Below are 18,664 nucleotides of genomic sequence, written 5' to 3'. Positions count from 1 at the left end.
CGGTGTCCTCATCTGTTCAATGGGATAATAACAGTGTCCATCTCATAGGGTTATTATGATGCTCAAATGCATTAATACACTCAAAGCACTAAGTAGTGAGTGTTACTAACATGTTAAAGACCCCAAGGAGTCTTACGAAAAATTAATAACTTTGGTTGCCTGAGGCTCACCGAACTCATTTTGCAAGAGAACCAAGTTTGTTGGATTTTTTTAAATTACCTGTTAATACCGCTGCAGCAGGTTTAATCTTTGAAACATTTTCTACTTCCTTCTATGCTCATGGCAACTCTACACACTCCAGAGAACAGAGCAAAGAGCCCAAGCGATGGTCCCATACGGTCCTGAGTTCAAATTAAGACCCTGCCCCTCACTCACCAAGTCACTTGACTTCTCTGAGACACAGTGTCCTCACCTGAAACAAAGGGATAAACCCTGGCAGGGGTCATTCATTCACTCCTCCAATATTTATCAAGAGCCTGACATGCGCCAGTTACCACTCAAGGCCCTGGGGATAGAGCAGCAAACAAAAGGGATGAATTCTCCACCCCCAAGGAAAGAAGTAAATAGATATTGTAATTTATTGCTGTGGGGATTAGGAAGAGTGTTTGCAAAGCACTGGCACCTGCTGGTCACTGCATAAAGGCAATTACTATGACAAAGCAGAACTGATTACTCCCACAGGCGGCAGAGACACAAACAGGAAGGTTAAGTGACCGACCTAAGGCCACACCATTCTGGTCTCCCTTCCTAGCTCAGTGCCCTGGCTCCAGGATAGCTTTGCAGACACACCTATGCCCAGGTCCTGCTCAGCCCAGCTCAGTCAGAACCTCCGATGGGAGACCTCACGCAGGTCTGAAACACAGCGTCCTGCTAATTCTCTCATCTATAAAATCTCTGCCAAAGTTTACCTTAATCCGGCATCTTACTTTTTTTTAAGGTGCAGATTAAGAGCGTAAGTGGTCTACGTTGGTTGAACACAGGGAAATGTTACAAGGAACAGGAGCTAATGTTTAATAAAAGAAGAATCTCTGCTCCCGTGTATCCTCAAACACCAGTCTGTGTTTATTCATTCACGCAAGAAGTATTCAGTCGTGATCATCTGTATGCTTCATTCTGCAGAACGTATGCACTTTCTGTAAAAATTACTACTTAGAAAAAATAAATAAATAAATGCATAAAGACCACCTTGGCGCTGCTGCCTGCCCACCCCCAACCCCGCTCCCCACCACCACCACATGGCACAGAGAAGATTCGCAGATGACGCCGCAGCTTGCTACCTGTGATTAGCTATGAGCGCACCTTACAGCCCCAGTATTACTGCCGAGGGTGTGTGTCTGGGGCATGAGGAGGACACATATGAGGTGGCAATGGTAAATCACGTTTTGTTGATGCATGAAAGCCCACAAAGACAAGACAAGACTGATGATAAAAGAAATCACAACTCACTGCAGGGAGAGGAGGAGTCTCCCAACTGGCATTTTTATTCACTGCTCAGATAGAAGCTCTGACAGGGGTCTCTTCGAACTCGGTGGGCAGGCCCCAGACTCATCCCAGGACATGGAGTAGCCTAAACTACACTGTGGAGTGTCTTCACCCCTGCCAGCATGGGAGCGGGGGAAGCTCAGATTTACGGTGCTCTGGCCCACTTTGGCTCCCTGAGCTGTGACCGGGAAGGGATGGACACAGGCTTGTTCCAGGGTGTGAGGGATGGAGATCCCTACAGGCCACCCAGGGCTGTCCCTCAGGGCTCATTTTCTCCCCCATGAATGCGTTTCTGCTTTGCTCCCAGAGCAGTCTGACGGTGAGGGTGAGGCACGCGCAGACTCGTGTCAATCTTGCCACATGAGAGTTGCTAGAAACAGGGCCTTTTGGTGTCCTCTCTTACCCTTCTGGTGTAAAAGCAAGCTGAGTGCCACCAATCCTGACTTACCCCAAGGAACCAGCTGGAGGGGACAGCTTTCGGCCTCTGGTTCTAAAGGACAACACGCATTTGCTGTGGCGGGCACCGTTCTAAGCGTTTCTCATACTTTAATTCATTTAACCCTCATGGCCAGCCTAGGATGCCAACTCTCATCGCTGCCCAGCTTTATAGCAGGAAATGGGAAAATCTGACATCCCAACCCTCTTCCTGACGTAACTCAAGAGCCTCTGAGGAACGCATCCCCCTGAGCTCTCTCCACTCCCTCGTGGAGAGGCAAGCAAGCCCAGCCCCAAAACAAGTCCTTTTCTGGCCTCTCTGCCTCGGCCGAGAGCCTGGCTCTTGCTCCAGAAAGTACACAGCACTGTTCTTTGCACAAGGTCAAATGCCAAATATATTCTCTTACTATTGCAACCCAAGCCAAGTCTTTGTGGACTTCAGAGTTTGAGAGACCTGGGAGTTTCCCATATGCAATGCATTCAGCCCGAGCCCAGAGGGGGCGCGACAGACAGCCTACGTACCCCGCACCTCCTGGGTAACGGCTATCGGTGGGACAGAGTATATATGTGACGAGCTGCATGGCAGGTGGCACCACCAGTGACAAGACTGTGAATAATACACAGAGAAATGTCGTGTCATGGGCCACCTCAGCTTCATGATGCTTCGCTAACATGAGGAAAGATAACAAAGATGATGGATTTGGGTGCAGAAGTACAAGTGAGGTGGAGCACAGAACAGACTTTTCTTTAAGTAATGAGAGAAAGAGCCAAAAAAAAAAAAAAAAAAAAAAAAATCCGATCCCGGCATACTTTTCATGTCTCAGAAGGAGAAGAAAGCCAAGTGCTAGAAAAATAAATGGGGGTTATATTAAGGAGGCAGAAGAAAGGAGAGGGTGATGGAGAATGTATGGAAGCTGACAAATTTGCAAGGGAAGGCACAGCAGGAGCAGGGGCAGGTGTGGGCTTGCCAGTGTGTGTGAGAAGAAGACTCTCGGCTAATTCTGTGACAGCGCGAGCGCGCTTCGTTAAACAGTCTGTTCTGAGCCCAACAGAGTGGGAAACCTCTCGGCAGCCGACGTGGCCCAGAGAGAGCTGTGGGTAGGCAGTGGCAGACTGGGGCGGGCGAGCCGAAGGAGGGTCCACTCTGCGATGACGAGATCAGAGTCACTGTCCTCGGAGAGCAGTCCCCAGTCCCCGGCCTGCGTTGGTCACCGGGGCCGCTGCTTGCCCATGGGACCCCCAGGACCCCCTCCAGACACAGAATGGGGGTGCTCCGGGCGCAGGGTCTGGGAGTGTGCTTTCTGAGCAGCTCTCCATATGATCCTTACCCCCCGAGGTCTGACCACCACTGCTGTCGCCATCGTCCCTCCTCTGCAGTTTCTGAGAGCAGGACTCTGAAATAGCACTTCCTTATTTAAAAGATGGCACCGTGCCATGAAAGTAATGGGAGAATTCTCACGCTTTTATTTAGGGGTACCTAAGTGATTGGGGACCACGTTCTGGCACGACACAGCAAACAGGGGTTACGCGTCTACTCTCTCAGGGCCTCGGTGAGACTACAGATGCAGACCTACATCCCTTCCTCCTGCACTGGGTCCTGAGCCTGACCTCCCCCTCGAGCAGGCCAATTCTCCTGGGACCCCCAGGGGACCACAGAGACAAGCCTGAGCTAGCAACCGGTCTCTCTTTTACATTTGTGAACCCTCTGACCTTTGCTGCTAAGGTTCTACTCCCTCAGGTTTCCCTCCTAATCTCTCAGGCCAAACCTTTGTCATGTCCTCTGTAGCTCCTTTCCCTCTGTCCACCCGGTGGCCGCAGCCTGGGACACCAGTTCCTCTTGCTGTCCACCCTGCCAGTGCTCCAAGCTGGGCCTGTGGCTTTTCCTTCCGTCCTCTCACTCCTCCCTCTGCAGCACCAACCACCTCCTGAGCCCCTAACCCGTATCTGCTGCCTATTGGACACCTCCATCCTCATGTTCCTCAATAACACAGCTCAAATTGTACCCCTCAGTGTTTTCCCCTTAAAGGTGACCTTTCTCCTGACATCCTCTTGGCTAAGGCCAATCACATCCTCAGAGTCAGCTCTCTCTGCTTCTTCTGCAATATCCAACTGGTCACAGGTCCAGGGAAGGTTACCTCCTAAATCCACCACCCTCCTCTCTATCCCTGGCACAATCATCCAGACTTCTGCAGTTTCTTTTCTTCTTCACAAACAGTGAGGATTCCATCCAAGCCAGCTTCATTATGCTGCAAAAGCACCCTTTCCCACCTATACTCCCAGACCCAGCCCTCTTCTGCTCTGAAGATCTTCAGGATCTTCTCATCACCTGCAGTAAAGTTCAACTGGTGGGATGGTCCAGGAACCCACCCCCCCAGCACCTGGCTCTTCTCTTCTCATTCACTTGAAACTCTAGTCACAAAGGGCACAACAACCCCAGGGCCCTTGCACATGTGTACTGAAAAGACTCTTTTGGCCTGGAAATCCCCTCTTATCAGGAGATGCAATTTAAATATGACCTCCCATGTGAAGCCTTCCCTTATTCCCTTCCCAAAAGCAAAGTGAATCCATGCTTCCTCCCTGACACACTGACCCCTTATAAGACATTTCACTATTTGCAAACATCTGTATGTTTATCTTTCCTGTCTGCTTCTTAAAATATCCCAAACACCGTGCCTGGCTCTTGGCATGCATGTTTGTCAAATGACTGAAGGAGCACAAGGTGGACCCATGGAAGTAGATACCCGAGGCAGAATACAAGGCAAGCAGTGACTGCAAGAGTCCAGGCAAAAGGCCATGATGGCCTGGGCTGGGATGCTGTCCATGGCAGGGTGGTAACAACACGACCACTCCCCCACACAGAGCCCTCCTCATGGCGCTCTTCTAAGAGCCTTAAACATCTTATCTCATTAATCCTCACAGCAGCTTACGAGGTACATATTCCCATTTTACAGGGAAAGAAACGAAGGCCCAGAAAGTTCACACAAATGACTTTGGAATAGAAAGGAAGCTAAATGTGATGGCCGTATCTGAATCTGCTCGATGAGCATGGTGGGGGGCAGAAGATGTTCAAGGTGACTCTGTATGACATCAAGGTTGACAGAACCAGCGACTAGGCTAAAGGCAAAGTCAGAAGAAATGTTCATGCATGGTTTCTTTTGCATTCTTTTTTGGAGTCTGGTTGTGTGAGGAGAGGGAAGTTGAGTCCTACGTGAACTTGTCTGTCTGAGGGGTCTGCGAGACATCCTGGCACATATCACTGTGGGCCAGGACCGCCCTGGGTGTTTCCTGCCAGCTGCTGGCCCTTCTCTGCCCCAGAACCCCAGGTGGGAGCGTGACTTCCATCTACCAGGCCAGGGATCGGAGCTTCAAGAAGACGAAACAACTCCACATGAAGATCCAGATTAAGAGACAAAGTGGTAAGGCCAAGGCATGGACCCACAACAGCCCAACGAAAAATTTAGCACTATCCAAAAACACAGCAGTTCCCAAACCTGACTAATCCTTAGCTCCTTAACTCCAGCCCAGGAGGAATTTTTCAAATGCATATTCCCAGGCCATGCCCCAGAACTACTAAATCTGAATCAGATCTACCCACACACTGGCATCTTTCCGTTGAGGTTATCCAAGTGGTTATATCAAATGCGGTCACAGGAGTTGCTGCACTGGTCCACGGGCCCCTCTAATGCAGGAAACACTAGTCCAGACCTTAGGGAAGAGCTCAGAGCTAGACACCTAAGTCTAGGAACAACTTACCTAGAAAGGGAACATGAAATTGTGGAAGTAGCTGAGCTCACCAAGGGGAGACACAAAAAGAGAAAATAAGAGGACCAGGACAGCGACCTGGTCAAAGTTCCTGTAGAAACAAGACTAGAAACTAGAAGAAGCAGGGAGAAAGTGGGAAGAGATAGGAGGGGACTTAATAGTAACTCTGTCCCAGAGCCAACAGTCAAAGAGTTCTACAGAGGGGCATCTCACAACATGAGATGCTGCAGAAAGAAGGGGGAAGAGGAGGGCCCAGATCACAAGGCTCATATTGGCTACATCCAGGGAGCAGAATGATAGCCTGGCCTATAAGCCAATGTGGGTTTGGCTTCATTGGTTGTTTCAGGGGTTTTCTAATGCCTCTTGGCCACAGGGAAGTGGCCCAGGGAAGGTATGACCCAGCGGGATGCAGAGAACAGGAGTCACACATGGCCCCAGAGTCCAAGGAGTGTAAGCCAGGGCACTGAGGACAGTCTGCACGACCCCGGGAGGCTTCTGCTGTGCCACCTTGCCCCAAACAAAGATCCCAAGAAGGTGAACCTGGGAGCATCAGCCAGGAAACAAAAACGAGTGAGACTCTGGGATATGTCCTTGAAAGGGGGCCCGTGAAATCTTCACCATGTCTCCATTCTCACAGCCCCAGCATGGCCAGGAGAGGTCTGGAGCTACAGATCAAGAGACCCCATGTTGGGAACAAGAGCCCACCGCCTGTGTGGACCAAAGACCAAAGCCCCTCCAGGAGGGACAAGGCCACTGCGATAGTGTGGCTCAGCCACACCAAGAGCAGCACGTCCCCTTGGCTCCATAACGCAGTGGCCCTGAGCTACAACTCCCGGAAAGGGGCTGAGAGCCCTGACCTTACAGAGGTGAGGTTTATGGCCGCAGGCAATAGGAATCACACATCAGGCAGAATGGTCAGTGAGAGAAAAGCAAAAACAAGTTGCATTTCTTTCCCTCCTGTGTTTGCCAACTGAGATCCATATCTTTTACTTCCTAGAGATGGGGACAGAACACAGAGAGCATGGAGCTGAAGAGAGAGCAAAAACAAACTGGCCGAAGTAGCAAATGCGTACTCTTCCTGAAAAAACATATCAAGATTAAAATTTTAAAATTATATACATATTAAAGGAAGCTCAGGGATAGAGCAGAATTAGGGAGGCACGTGCCTATGTCTTTGTGTGTGTCTGTGTGTATGTCTGTGTATGTCTACGTATGTATGTATGTGTTTCTGTGTATCTGTGCATATGTATATGTTTGTGTGTGTGTCTGTGTGTGCATGTCTGTCTGTGTCTGTGTCTATGTGTGTCTGTGTGTATACGTGTGTGTGTTTCTGTGTGTGTGTCTGTATCTATTTCTATGTATGTATCTGCATGTGTGTGTTTCTCTGTGTGCAGGTGTCTGTGTGTGTATTTCTATGTGTGAGTCTGCATGTGTCTCTGTATGTGTCTGCATGTGTCTATGTGTGTAAATGTGTCTGTGTATGTATGTCTGTGTCTCTCTGTATATGTTTACCTGTGCGTGCATGTCTGCAAGTGTATCTGTGTGTGTGTGTGTGTGTGTGTGTGTGTGTGTGTCTGTATGCTCCTGTGCCCTCATGTGTGTCTGGGCATCTGTGTGTGTTTGGACTGGGGATAAAGGAAACGTGAGCACGCTTCCTTCCCTTAGTAAGTCACTGGCCAAGCTGTGACTTGAAAGAACCAGGAACTGCTCTAACAATGAGAAGCCCCTTTCCAACCTCGCACTCTCTGTTCCACACACCCCAAATTCCTAGTAACTTCACGACAAAGTTCACTGGCTGTCCCCATCCCCTCTCTCCCTCCACCTATGTAACCTCCCCCCTCATTTGTAAGGAAGAAAAGAGCAACAAGCCACTGGCACTGGGAGGTCTTGTGAGGCCCTGGCTTTCATGTCGGTGTTACTCTTTTTTAAAATACAGCTTTACGGAGGTATAATTGACATACCATAAAAGTCACCCCTTGTTAAGTGTATGATGCCAGGATTTTTAGTGCAGTCACACAGCTGTGCACCCAGCTTCAGAACACCTCCATCACTCTGCGGTGGGATTTTAAAAATCCACAGTCCCTCCAGCAGTCTCTGCACCTGGCAACCTCCTCCCTAGCTCTGGAGCAGGTCCAACACAGCCCCTCATGGTCTCCCCGGCCCGGCCACCCCCGCCGCCCCCACCAAGTGCGAGCTTCCCAGCCCCAGATGCAGCCAGCACAGCCTGCCCTCTTGAGCAGGGCCCTCCCTGTCCCCCACTGCTGCTAATCCCCAAGGGAGCTGGGCTAGAGGGGCAGAGGCAGAGACTAAAGGCAAACCCCCTAAAACTCTCTGTCCACCTTCCCCACTGCTGTTCCTGGAGTCCACCCAAAGCCTCACCGTCTTCCGAACAAGACACAGAGTCTTTTTTTTAAGTTGCAGATTAAGTGCGAAGCTGCGGGGGTTTCAGGAGGCTGGGAGAGGGGAGTGGACACGCAGAGGACAGCCCACAGAAGGTGCTCCTCCTTGAAGGGCCATTCGGGAGACACTTTTGCTTGTACTTATTCTGACACAGGAAAGATTTCTTGCCTGTTAAGAGACAAGGTCACGCCTCAGAAGGCCGCGAAGACGGCAGCAAGGGCTCTGCCTGCTGACTCTGGCCATGTCATCCTTCAGAGCTCCCGGGCCAGCTCTGGAACCTGTCCCTGACACGCCACCCCAGCCGAGCCACACTACCTTACTCAGTGTGGAGCCAGGCCTAACTGACTGAGGAACGCAGCTGAGGAGTTGAAACTGTGCCTCCGATTCAGATGCTGAGGGGACTAAAGAAAATTTCAAAGGTTAAGAAGCAGAAAACACCAATCGTGATGCCATCCACAGCCAGCAACAAGGGAAAGGAGAATTTGGTAACCCTCCTGCTTCTTTTCAGAATGATCTCATCAGACAGTCCCATCTCGCTAATCAGAGGAAGGTACAGATGATGGGGAAAAATGCATTTGGTGGGAATCACGGGAAAAGTTATGGTGTCTGCAGGAGAGGGCAAGAGAGACAGGCTTTTCCTACGGCCTGTGGCAGAAGCACCCCGGACTGCCCCGATTTTGCCAGCTGCATTCCAGAGCTCTTTTCCTCCCATGCCCAGACGGAGCAAAGACCTCTGTAATGACTTCACGCTCGACCAAAAGTAAACACTCCACGCCTTTTCCATGGACAAATTCTAACCCCGAACTGCCAGCAGCACTGGCTTCCCAACAATCCAAATGGAAAGCCATCTTTCCCAAGAAAATAAAACCTCGTCGACTAAATAATGCATCTTGGCTGCAACAGGAAACTTTCCTAAAAGCTTCCTAGAAATTGCTTCTTGCGTAGTGATACTACAGATCACCTGAGTAAACCCTACCAATGGGACACCATCACTTAAAATAAATACAAAAATGATCCAAGAATAAAAGCTTGCTCCTGCAAACACCTGCACGTGCAACTTAGGCAGCACATTTTGTAGCCTTCGACACACAGACACAGACACACACACACACACACACAAACACACACACTCACACAGCTCACCACCACCTAATTGAAATATTCGTCCTGAAAACAGGCTGTGATAAGACAGGTGCTGATCTGAATAAACAGCAACAGCACTTGAGCTCTGAGCTCTGCTGTACCCCTGCACGTGCCTCACGCACATCTCACTTCTCCCCGCATTCCACCTGGAATCCGTGTGATCCAAGCTCGGTCCTCCACCAAGGGAGAAAAGCAGAGAGAGAAGGGATGGTGGACTTACCAGGTTGGAATTGGTGGCGTTGGAGTCGTCTTCTGGAAAGGGAATATAGATCGCTAAGGCCACACAATTGGCAAAAATAGTCAGTAAAATAATTATTTCAAATGGTCTGAGGAAGAGAGTTAAGGAAGTCAATGCTGCGGAAAGCACAAGTGAAGTAAACATACATATACATATATTTTAAAATGAATCAAAGATTCCTAAGAATTTTGTGTTAACAATACATTCCAAGCCCCTTGTATTCTGAAAAGAAACATATGCCTTTTTAAGTGCTTCTAATGGGTCCCCGCCAAAATTTTTCCTAATATGTCAAAAGTAGTGGAGGCCAGTCGCGTGCCAGAGTAAACACAGATTTCTAAAAACTTTTTTTCTTCTTCTTTTATTTATTTAGATGGCGTTGGACTTCATTTTCCCCCGTGTGTGCTTGGGGTTGCTTCTACAGAGCAGGGTCTGCTCCGGTCGGGACGGGCGGTCCCCCCGACACCCCATCTCTTGTGGTTTCCATGCTGCCCCCACCCCGGGGGCATCCAAGCTGGGGGGCGGGAGAGGTGAGACAGAATTGAGGCAGACTTGACGTCAAGATTTTCCTTTGAAATTCGGAGATTTACTTTTGATTTTTTAATCTGAAGTTAGGAGTGGTTATTGTTCTTTTCTCCTACTTTATTTTCTGACACCTTCCATGGAACCTGACGACCGCTAGGCGCTCTGGACCCTCAAGAGCGTGGCAGCCTGTGCCCTGTCCTTCAGGGCAGGGCCACCATCCTTCTTCCAACTCTCTTCAGTCTGTGGAGGCCCCACCTTCAGGAGCCAAGCCTTATGTTCTAGGTGCTCTTGACTTCCGTCGGAGTGTGCTGGGATCTGGAGGGACAAGCCAACTTCACTCACTAACAACCATGCACTCAGTGAGTGATAAAGATTTCTTTATCAAAATACTGGGCAGAACCAATTCTCCAGGGAAAGAGGAGTTAATATGATACTGGTCCCTCCACCCTGCACCTACAGCTGAGGACCAGAGAAGAGAAGCTGTCAGTTCATGGTCTTTGGGCCCCATCTTCCCCAGCACTGCCCTGTTTTTGGCCCCATCCACAGAGCCCAACAAGATAAGGAAGGGAAAGAGGATGGAAATCTCTAGAAGAAGGGAACTCCTCTCCCAGGGAAATCCGTACTCACGAAGTTAATGAACTGAAGCAGGGAGAGAGACCTTAGAGGTCATCTCGTCCAAAACTCTGAGGCCCAGAGAGCCTGAGAAACTTTCCCGAAACCCCACAGCGGGTACTTCCCAGTTACACCTAGAACCCTGAGCGCAGAGTCCAGCGTTCACTCCCCCACCATGAATGGCCTCTGACCTACATTAACAGGACAGCTCTGGGCCTGGAAGGCATGCTGGTCATGGGTTAAGCTGCTGTGCTGGTCATGGATCCCCCTCGGCTGCACAGGTGTAGCTGGGGGTCCATTTACCAGCACACCTCATGAAGGCTGTCATTTTCTGTGTGTGCCCTGATATCAGGAAGAGGATGCACAGTCTAACCCCCTACTTGACAGATACAGAAAACAAAACAACCTCTCCCAGGTCCCAAGCTGACAAGTAGCAGGGCCAGGGCCAGAACCAGACCTACTGACCCATCTTCTCCAATAGGCCACACTGCCCCTTGAGTTGACCAAGGAACCAGTAAGGATGCTGGTGGTGTTGAAGACAGTGACAACAGCAGGCGGGACAGTGGCTGACACCACTGTGTGGTGCTGGGCCCTGCTCTGTTCCACGCAAACCCCTGAACTGAAGGTGCAGTTATCATCCCCGTTTCTAACGGAGGAGACAGAGAGGTGAAACGCTAACTTGCCCAACGTCACATAGCTTGTGGTAGGATGGGATTCAAACCTAGGAAGTCTGGTTCTGAAGTCGGAGTTTCCAAGGATGACTTACTCTACACTGATCTCTACGCTGATCTCTCCTGACATCACTCTGAAGCATTTTTAGAAAGTTCATACTTTAGACCTCCTACCACGAAACCCCTTCCCTCCTAGCCAGTTCCCCACCTGCTTACGAAAGTCCCATTCTGTCCAGGGGCTGGTCAGTTTCATTCCTGTCCTCTGGTCCCTTGTGCCCCCCCACCCACCAAGGATACAGCACATCGGTTCAACTGAGTCAGACCTCATGCACCTGTCCTCAAATGTCAACTGGTTCCTTCTACCATAGTGGGTGGTGGCTAAGCTTGGGTGTTTCTTACATAATCACTTCTACACCTTCCCCTAATCCAGGCGATCCATCCATCATCTTATGCTAAAAGTCCCTGGCTACCGCTGGAGACAATAATGTATAAAGAAACCAATCAGGCAGATAAGAAAAGCCACGAGCTGCAAAGTGGAGGAGAAGCCAGGTAAAACCTGGAAACGTACTATGTCACCCTGTGACAGCCAGATTATTTTTTAAACGGTCTTTCCTTCTTAATGACAGCATTGGATTCCTCTCTTTCCAGGAATGCGGACAGGCGAGTACACCAGACCGCTTCCTGACCTGTCCAGCTGTCCTTCCAGGGCAATGTGGGAAAGCCATCCACTAGCGCTGCGGAAGCTGGGCCCGCGTCCTTTCCTGCGGGAGGGGAGGGCACATCCCCCAGTTGGGGTGGCACGACCTGGCTAACACTGCTGCTGACTCGGTCAACGGTCCTTTCACAGGTCCCTGCCTTGGGCCCCCTGTGGCTCTGTGACCAGTTTCCATGGACAGTGCTCCAGACACCGCCATTACAAAGCCCCGGCTCTCCCACACTCCACCTCTTGCCCTGTGTGCTGCTCTCTGCCCTCTTCACTTCCTCCCAGGCCAGAACGTCAGCACCTGCTGCTCCATTCTGCACACAGCTCTGCCTCTCAGGGAGCTGTCCGTCCCAGGAGGGCAAATCAGAGCTGATGAAGTTAACTCGTACACACGGAACACGTCCCCTGATGTGTTTTTCTGAGCGGGATCCTACAGGCACAGACCCTGCCACCCTCACCGGTTACTTCTACTGGAGATGAGGAAACGGAAGCTTTGGAGATTCCAATGACCTGTGACCACTCAGAATACAGGGGGCAGCACCAAGATGAGGCATGGTTCAGGCCCCAGATCCAGGTCCCTCCACATCCCTGTAGGCTGGACAGTGTCCCCTGAACATGTACTCTAGTATGTCTCCTCTGTGCTATGGGTGCATGGGGAGGGGCACATGCATGGACTGGGGACTTGGAGAACCTGGATTTAAAACCCAGCTCTATGAGTTGCAGGCCGCGTGATCTGGGTCAGATCTTCAGCTTCTCCAGGCCTCAGTTCCCTCCCCTTTGGGAGACTCTGACCCACATGGCCCCCAGCCCTCCCACTGCATGGTTCTGATGGAGCCGTTGTGACAGCAGCATGCCGGGCCTCTCACCCGGTCCTCTGGGAACAGGAAGCCTGCCTGGCCACTCAGGACAGATGGCCAGCTCTCCAGCCGCCACGTGGCTTATGCTGCTTTCTCTTAAAGTTACTTTTTGAGTTGAGGGCTTCAAACATTTATAGAACTGACATTTCTTGCTAAACAGAAACTCTTCCCTCCCAAGCCATTTTCATTTGCCTCTCAACCCCTACCTACTAAAGCTCTTCAATCTTTCCATGGAAGCTCATGAATAACATAGAACCTTCCCAGGTTCTATGCCCCAGGAGACATGATAACCTGCCCTGAATGAATTCTTATTATGAAAATGCCCAACACTAAGTCCCAGAGTTCTAGTCCTGTCTGTCACTAACCGTATGACCATGTGGGGCCAAGGTGTCATCACTGGGCCAAGTCAGGGCTGGACCTACTGACCTTGAAGATCCTTTCCATCTCCACCACCCCACAATTCCCATGATGTTAAGGGGCCTTTAATTCCATAGTGAGAGCCTGGCCCTTCAAAGCCATTTTCTCAAAAGGGCCCAATCACCGGGTTCTACACATGCAAAGTGGACCTGCGTTTGAAACTGCCGGCCAGTGCTCTCCACTTTGGCTGCCGGGGAGAATGACCTGTAGAACTTTCGCATATGCCTGGGTCGGGGTCAGGCACCTGTGTTTTCTTACAACTTTCCAGGCAATGCCAATGTGCAGCCAAGTTTGAGAACACCTGCTCCTAGGCCTTGAACCAAGAGGCAGGGTGGGTCACTGACCACTGCCCTCTCGCATTTCTCGGGCTCCCTCCTCCTACAGAGAACGGAGGTCACACAACTACACCAGGCCCATGACACAGGAGGCAAAGAAGCCTGGGGGGTAAGCAGCACGTAACCATTATTCACCCACCACACCGGCGGATCACGGGACAGGCTCAGCTATGTTAGATGATATCTCATAACCTCCCAGGATTGCTTTCTCAAATGCAGCTTTTGGGATGAAAAAAAAATATGAGAAAAAAGATCCTGCTTGTCACTCCAGCAGATTCCTGGGCCCTATCCCCAGACATTCTGATTAATTGAGTCTCAGGCAGCACCGAAAACTCTGCGTTTACACAGCGCCCCAGGGACACAGACGCAGTGGGTCTGGGAGCAGTCACGGGGCTGGCCCCGCTGGGGCTCCCGGGGGCAGCCCACCCAGGCCCAAGCACAAAGGATATTTCCATTCGACGATGCTGATGCACGCCCTCCTGATGGGGTTCTTCAGAGTCAGGCAGAGCAGGGCGCGGGGCGGGCGCGTGGCTGTCGTGCTGCCCTGCTTCTTGGGCTTCCCATACTGCTGCCGCTTCCGCTGCGTGGAGCTGACCGTGGAGATGGTCGCGTTGCCGGCGCTGCCCATCAGCTTGGCCTGCCGGGCCGCATCAATGGCTGCCTGCCAGGACAAGGCGGCCCCCGGTGTAGGGATGTGCTCAGGGGCGAGCCCTGCAGCGGCATTGGCATTCATGTTGGCATGAGCTGGGCGCGGGCTCCCATAGTTGGAACCTGCAGGAGCAGAAGACAGAGGATGGCAATTACTGGAGAGAAAACAGGAGGGTTTGGAAAAGGAACCCAGACTCACATTTTTTTTTTTTTAAATCTTATTTCGAACTATTACAAGGGCCTGGGAGGCGGACCATGCAAACATGAGTGTGTGCTGCTGAGAAAACAAGAGTCAGGAAAACTAATCTTGTCCCAGTTCGGCTGTGTGACCTTGGACATGTCGCTCCTCCTCTCCAGTCTCACTGACTCATGTTAGGCGACCAGACAGAGGAGATGTATGCATTATAGCATACACGCATGGCACATGTATGGACCTAGAGACATGGAGCCAGTGGGAAAAGGAGGACACGGAAAACGGTACATATGCAAAGTGATCTGTCGATCACATTTATAAGAACACGTAGAAATAAAGGATATGCATTTAATATAATACAATGGTTGTTTAAGGAAAGTGAAGAGGAAAAAAGGAAAGTAGGATAGAAGGATAAAAAGGAAGAGTGAATGAATGAATGAATGAATGAAGAGAGAGTCATCGTGTGAATCAATGACAAATGCACAATGAATTGAAGAGTGTAATTCATTCAAGTCTCTGCATCCAAGTTCCAAAAATAAAAATAGTATAATGAAATGAAGGCATTGGACCAAAGTTAGGTCACCTCCAGGTACCTCAAACCCATCTGGGCAATGAGTGTTGGTTGACTAGGAGAGGGCTGAGGGCTGTGATGGTTTTACATTACGCCAGTAAATCCTTTGACATCCCTCCCATTAGGAAAGAGGATCTATGTCCCTTCCTCTTGAAATGGGGTTGGTCTTTGGTGACCATCCCACCAATAAAGTACATAAGAAATGACAGTGTGTGCCTTTCAAGACAACACAGTGCACACCCTGAGGCTGCCATGGGGTGAGAAAGCCCAAACTAGCCAACACAGAGAGCCCAAGCGCAGGGAGAGACTCCCGGCCACTTCCCAGCTGCTACACTCACCATCTGACCGCAACCTCAGCAAAAGCCTTGAGCAATTCCTGACCCCTAGAAACTGTGGGAGGCAGCCAGGTCCTTACTACTACAAGCCATCTTGTTTTGGAGTGATGGATCATATAGCATTCGATATTGGGGAAATGGCGCTGTGCATGGCTGGGATTGACAGGGTGGGGTAGAGGAGACACAGGGAGGAATCCTGTTTGGGAACCAATAAAATCCAGAGTAGAGGCATTCACAATTCTCTGGTGTAAGGGCAACTGAAGCCTTCAGGACTGCCTCTAAGACTGCACATTTGGGGGTCACCTGGGTGGCTCAGTGGGTTAAAGCCTCTGCCTTCGGCTCAGGTCATGATCCCAGGGTCCTGCGATCGAGCCCTGCGATCGGGCTCTCTGCTCAACCAGGGAGCCTGCTTCCTCCTCTCTCTCTGCCTGCCTCTCTGCCTACTTGTGATCTTTGTCTGTCAAATAAATAAATAAGATCTTAAAAAAAAAAAGACTGCCCACTTGGTGGGCCTTCCTCCATCCTCAGCTGGATGCCTCACCCTAGATCCTCCAAGGTTTACCCATGATCAGCTCTGCCTGGGCCCAGGCAGTAGCCCCAGAAGAGAGGCACGACACTGAGACTTGTCACCTGGTCAGGTGCAGCAGGATCAAGAGAAGCAGCAGAGAACGGGGTGGCAGTGTAGGCAGAGAGTCTAGCATCTGATACCACATCAGTTGCCCAGAGAACCGTGGCTGGAGCAGGTATTTCGCTTCCAAGGCTCCCCACAATGACCCTCCCCTCTGCTCTGTGTACATAAGGCTCTTCCAGGGAAGCTGCTGGGCCCAGAACAAACTGCCTTGGGGGAGCCTGTCTCTCTCCTTACTGCAGCTCACTTAACACCTCTCCTAGCCACCCCTCCCCACCCTTATCTTGGAACCATCCTTCTATGTTTGACCTTCAAGATGACTTTTGCCCCCCTTGTGACCTGCTGTCTAGACCCTATCACCTTCACCAACAGCCCTGTTGCTCTCCACCTCCCACCCACCCCCACACCCCCAGAATCAGCGATGACCTGGCTTAGCCAGACAGGATGCAAAGACACTCTGTCCTAGAGATGGACCCTAGCAACCTCATCCGGCTCCTGATCTAGCCATACCCTGAGCTTTCTAGTTATATTACTTAAGTAACCTAGCTTAAGCTAACTCAAATTGGGTTTCTTTCCTTCACAACCAAAAAAGACCTGACGAATGTGCTTGTTCAATGCTACAAAGCTTGTACCTGCCTGGACTGTCATTTTTGCTGAATTCCAAAATCTATGTCCTTTCTCTCATCACACCCGCAACAGACAATAAATAAGTTTCTACTCTTATGCCAGCTGATTGACAGGACAGCCTAAAATGCTGGCCCTAGAGGATTCTGAGACTTCTCCGTGTATAATAGTAAAGTATGTCATGATAGATTAGTGATGTCTGCCATGGGTACAAACGGTAGGGAATGGTATCACAGATGCCGTGACTTTACCATGTGATACCACGATGAGCACATCAGGTCTTCTTTAGTACCAGCTGGCCCACTGCCTTCCTGTCCCCTGACAGTTGCCTCCTGCACTATTGCCACCTGGTCCCTGTAGCATTAGAGCCCCGCCCCCACTCCCCAGGGCCTGGAAAATTGCCTCTTTGCTAGACTCAATTCATGGCTATATTCTCAATGTGGCACGGGCCCGTCTCACGTCTATTCCATCCTCCTCCCCTTTCCTCTGCTCCAGCTGCTCTAGGCAGCTGCTGCACCCCTGGGGGTAAAGTATTTTACCCAGAATGTCAGGATCATGGAACACCCAACACTTGCTACGAGAAGTCCTCTCTCTCTCATACCTTGTCGTCACCCTCCCTGCACTCACTGTGTGGATCCTAAGCATAAAGCAAAGAAGACCCTGATATGACTGAGGCCTTCATGTTTCTTATAATACCCCAGAGGAAGGAATTCGAAGACAGTATCTGAATTAATAAAGGCACCCGAAGCTTCAGAACTGCTTCGGTAACCGGCAAGCATCCGTATCTCCATTTAACACATAAGAAAACAAAGGAGTGTATGACTCATTAAAGGTCACAAAGTGAGACAATGAAAGAGCTCTGCAGCACGTACAGGACTCGTGGTTCACTGCTAGACTATCCTCCGCCTCCTCAGAACTCAGCCCTGTGCCCCACATGCACACACACGTGTGCGCTCACGTCCATGGCCACAAGCAAAGCACACGTCTCCTACTGGGTTTACAGGCCTTGAGGTTGAAGGAGCTGCTGCATTTTGGACCTGAGAACATCCTTGATGTTTGGCGTGATCTCCACACGAAGGAGTCCACGGTGTGAACAGCCCCTTCACTTACCCTCAGGGCGACTCTGGGATGAATGAAAGTAGAAGGTGTCCCTGTTTCTACTTGCTGCATTGGAGAGACCAGTGACCAGTGACCAGGAGTCTAATCTCACGTTTTATTGGGTTTGCTGGGAGTGTTGGAACTCTCATTTTGTCCATTCAGTCCGTGATGTATAATTTTTCCTTCCTAGACTCCCTCACTGCTCAGTATGGGCAGCACGTTATCGATTCTATTTTAGTTCCGAGACTAACTTTTCTTAAGTTAGTCTCAAGACTAATTTTATGTAAAAGCAGCAGACCCCTCCACCAATAGCCCCTCCAGCCCCCAAATCTCCTCTACAACAAGCCCATGGCACCCCACCCCTTCTTGCTGATTACTGTCTTCAAACTCCAATCTTTGTACTCACGTCCGATGCACCCCAAGGGGGTGACACGGGGAGCAAAGTGACCAGGGCTCCGCAGAGCCAAGATATGGTTCTGAGAGCTGTGTCCTGGCAGGCTGACTTCAGAGTCACCCTGCACGGTGGATGACCTTATTTACATTCCCAGAGCACAAGGACCTCTCTGGAGCACACCATCTGGAGAAAGCACATAGGAAGAAGCCCATGGGGAAAAACGGAATGTCAACCTCTCCCCAGCCAAAGAACAAAAAAACAGCCTCCAAAATTTTGGTCCCGGACGCTCTGAGCACTATCACGGCCGTGTGAGCTGACTAAGGGCCCTGCCATAGTAAACACAGAGCCACATACGGGCGAGACAGGTGTGGCTCCTTCTGGCTAGCCTCCACTAGGGCCCAGCTTAGCCTCCCCTTCTCCCAGCAACGTCCCCCCATCCACTAGTATGGCTCCCCACCCAGACCCGTGGCTCTCGTAGGATCTCCAGGTCCCACTCAGGAAGGGGGCACCACCATCCAAGAATTCCAGGAATGGAAAATCACTACCTTAGGCTCAACATTTTTGAACCCACAGCAGTGCCAAGGAGGAAGGACAAG

The 18,664-nt window shown here is 50.6% G+C and overlaps 1 protein-coding gene across 17 annotated transcripts in view; it reads right to left on the bottom strand.

The window, feature by feature from the left end:
- Positions 1-18,664, bottom strand: part of CACNA1C (calcium voltage-gated channel subunit alpha1 C) — a 627,772-nt gene that overhangs the window by 556,499 nt on the left and 52,609 nt on the right. For all 17 annotated transcript variants that reach the window (XM_046012065.1, XM_046012074.1, XM_046012066.1 and 14 more), the window contains exons 2-3: positions 14,027-14,348; positions 9,443-9,548 (exon numbers count right to left, since the gene is read on the bottom strand). In XM_046012065.1, the coding sequence (XP_045868021.1) occupies positions 9,443-9,548; positions 14,027-14,348 (428 nt within the window). The remainder of the gene's footprint in view (positions 1-9,442; positions 9,549-14,026; positions 14,349-18,664) is intronic.

The sequence above is a fragment of the Meles meles genome, chromosome 7, assembly GCF_922984935.1.
Source record: "Meles meles chromosome 7, mMelMel3.1 paternal haplotype, whole genome shotgun sequence".
Taxonomy (NCBI): Eukaryota; Metazoa; Chordata; class Mammalia; order Carnivora; family Mustelidae; genus Meles; species Meles meles.
The sequence above is the reverse complement of the archived record's forward strand: the minus strand, read 5'-3'. Positions and strand labels throughout refer to the sequence as shown.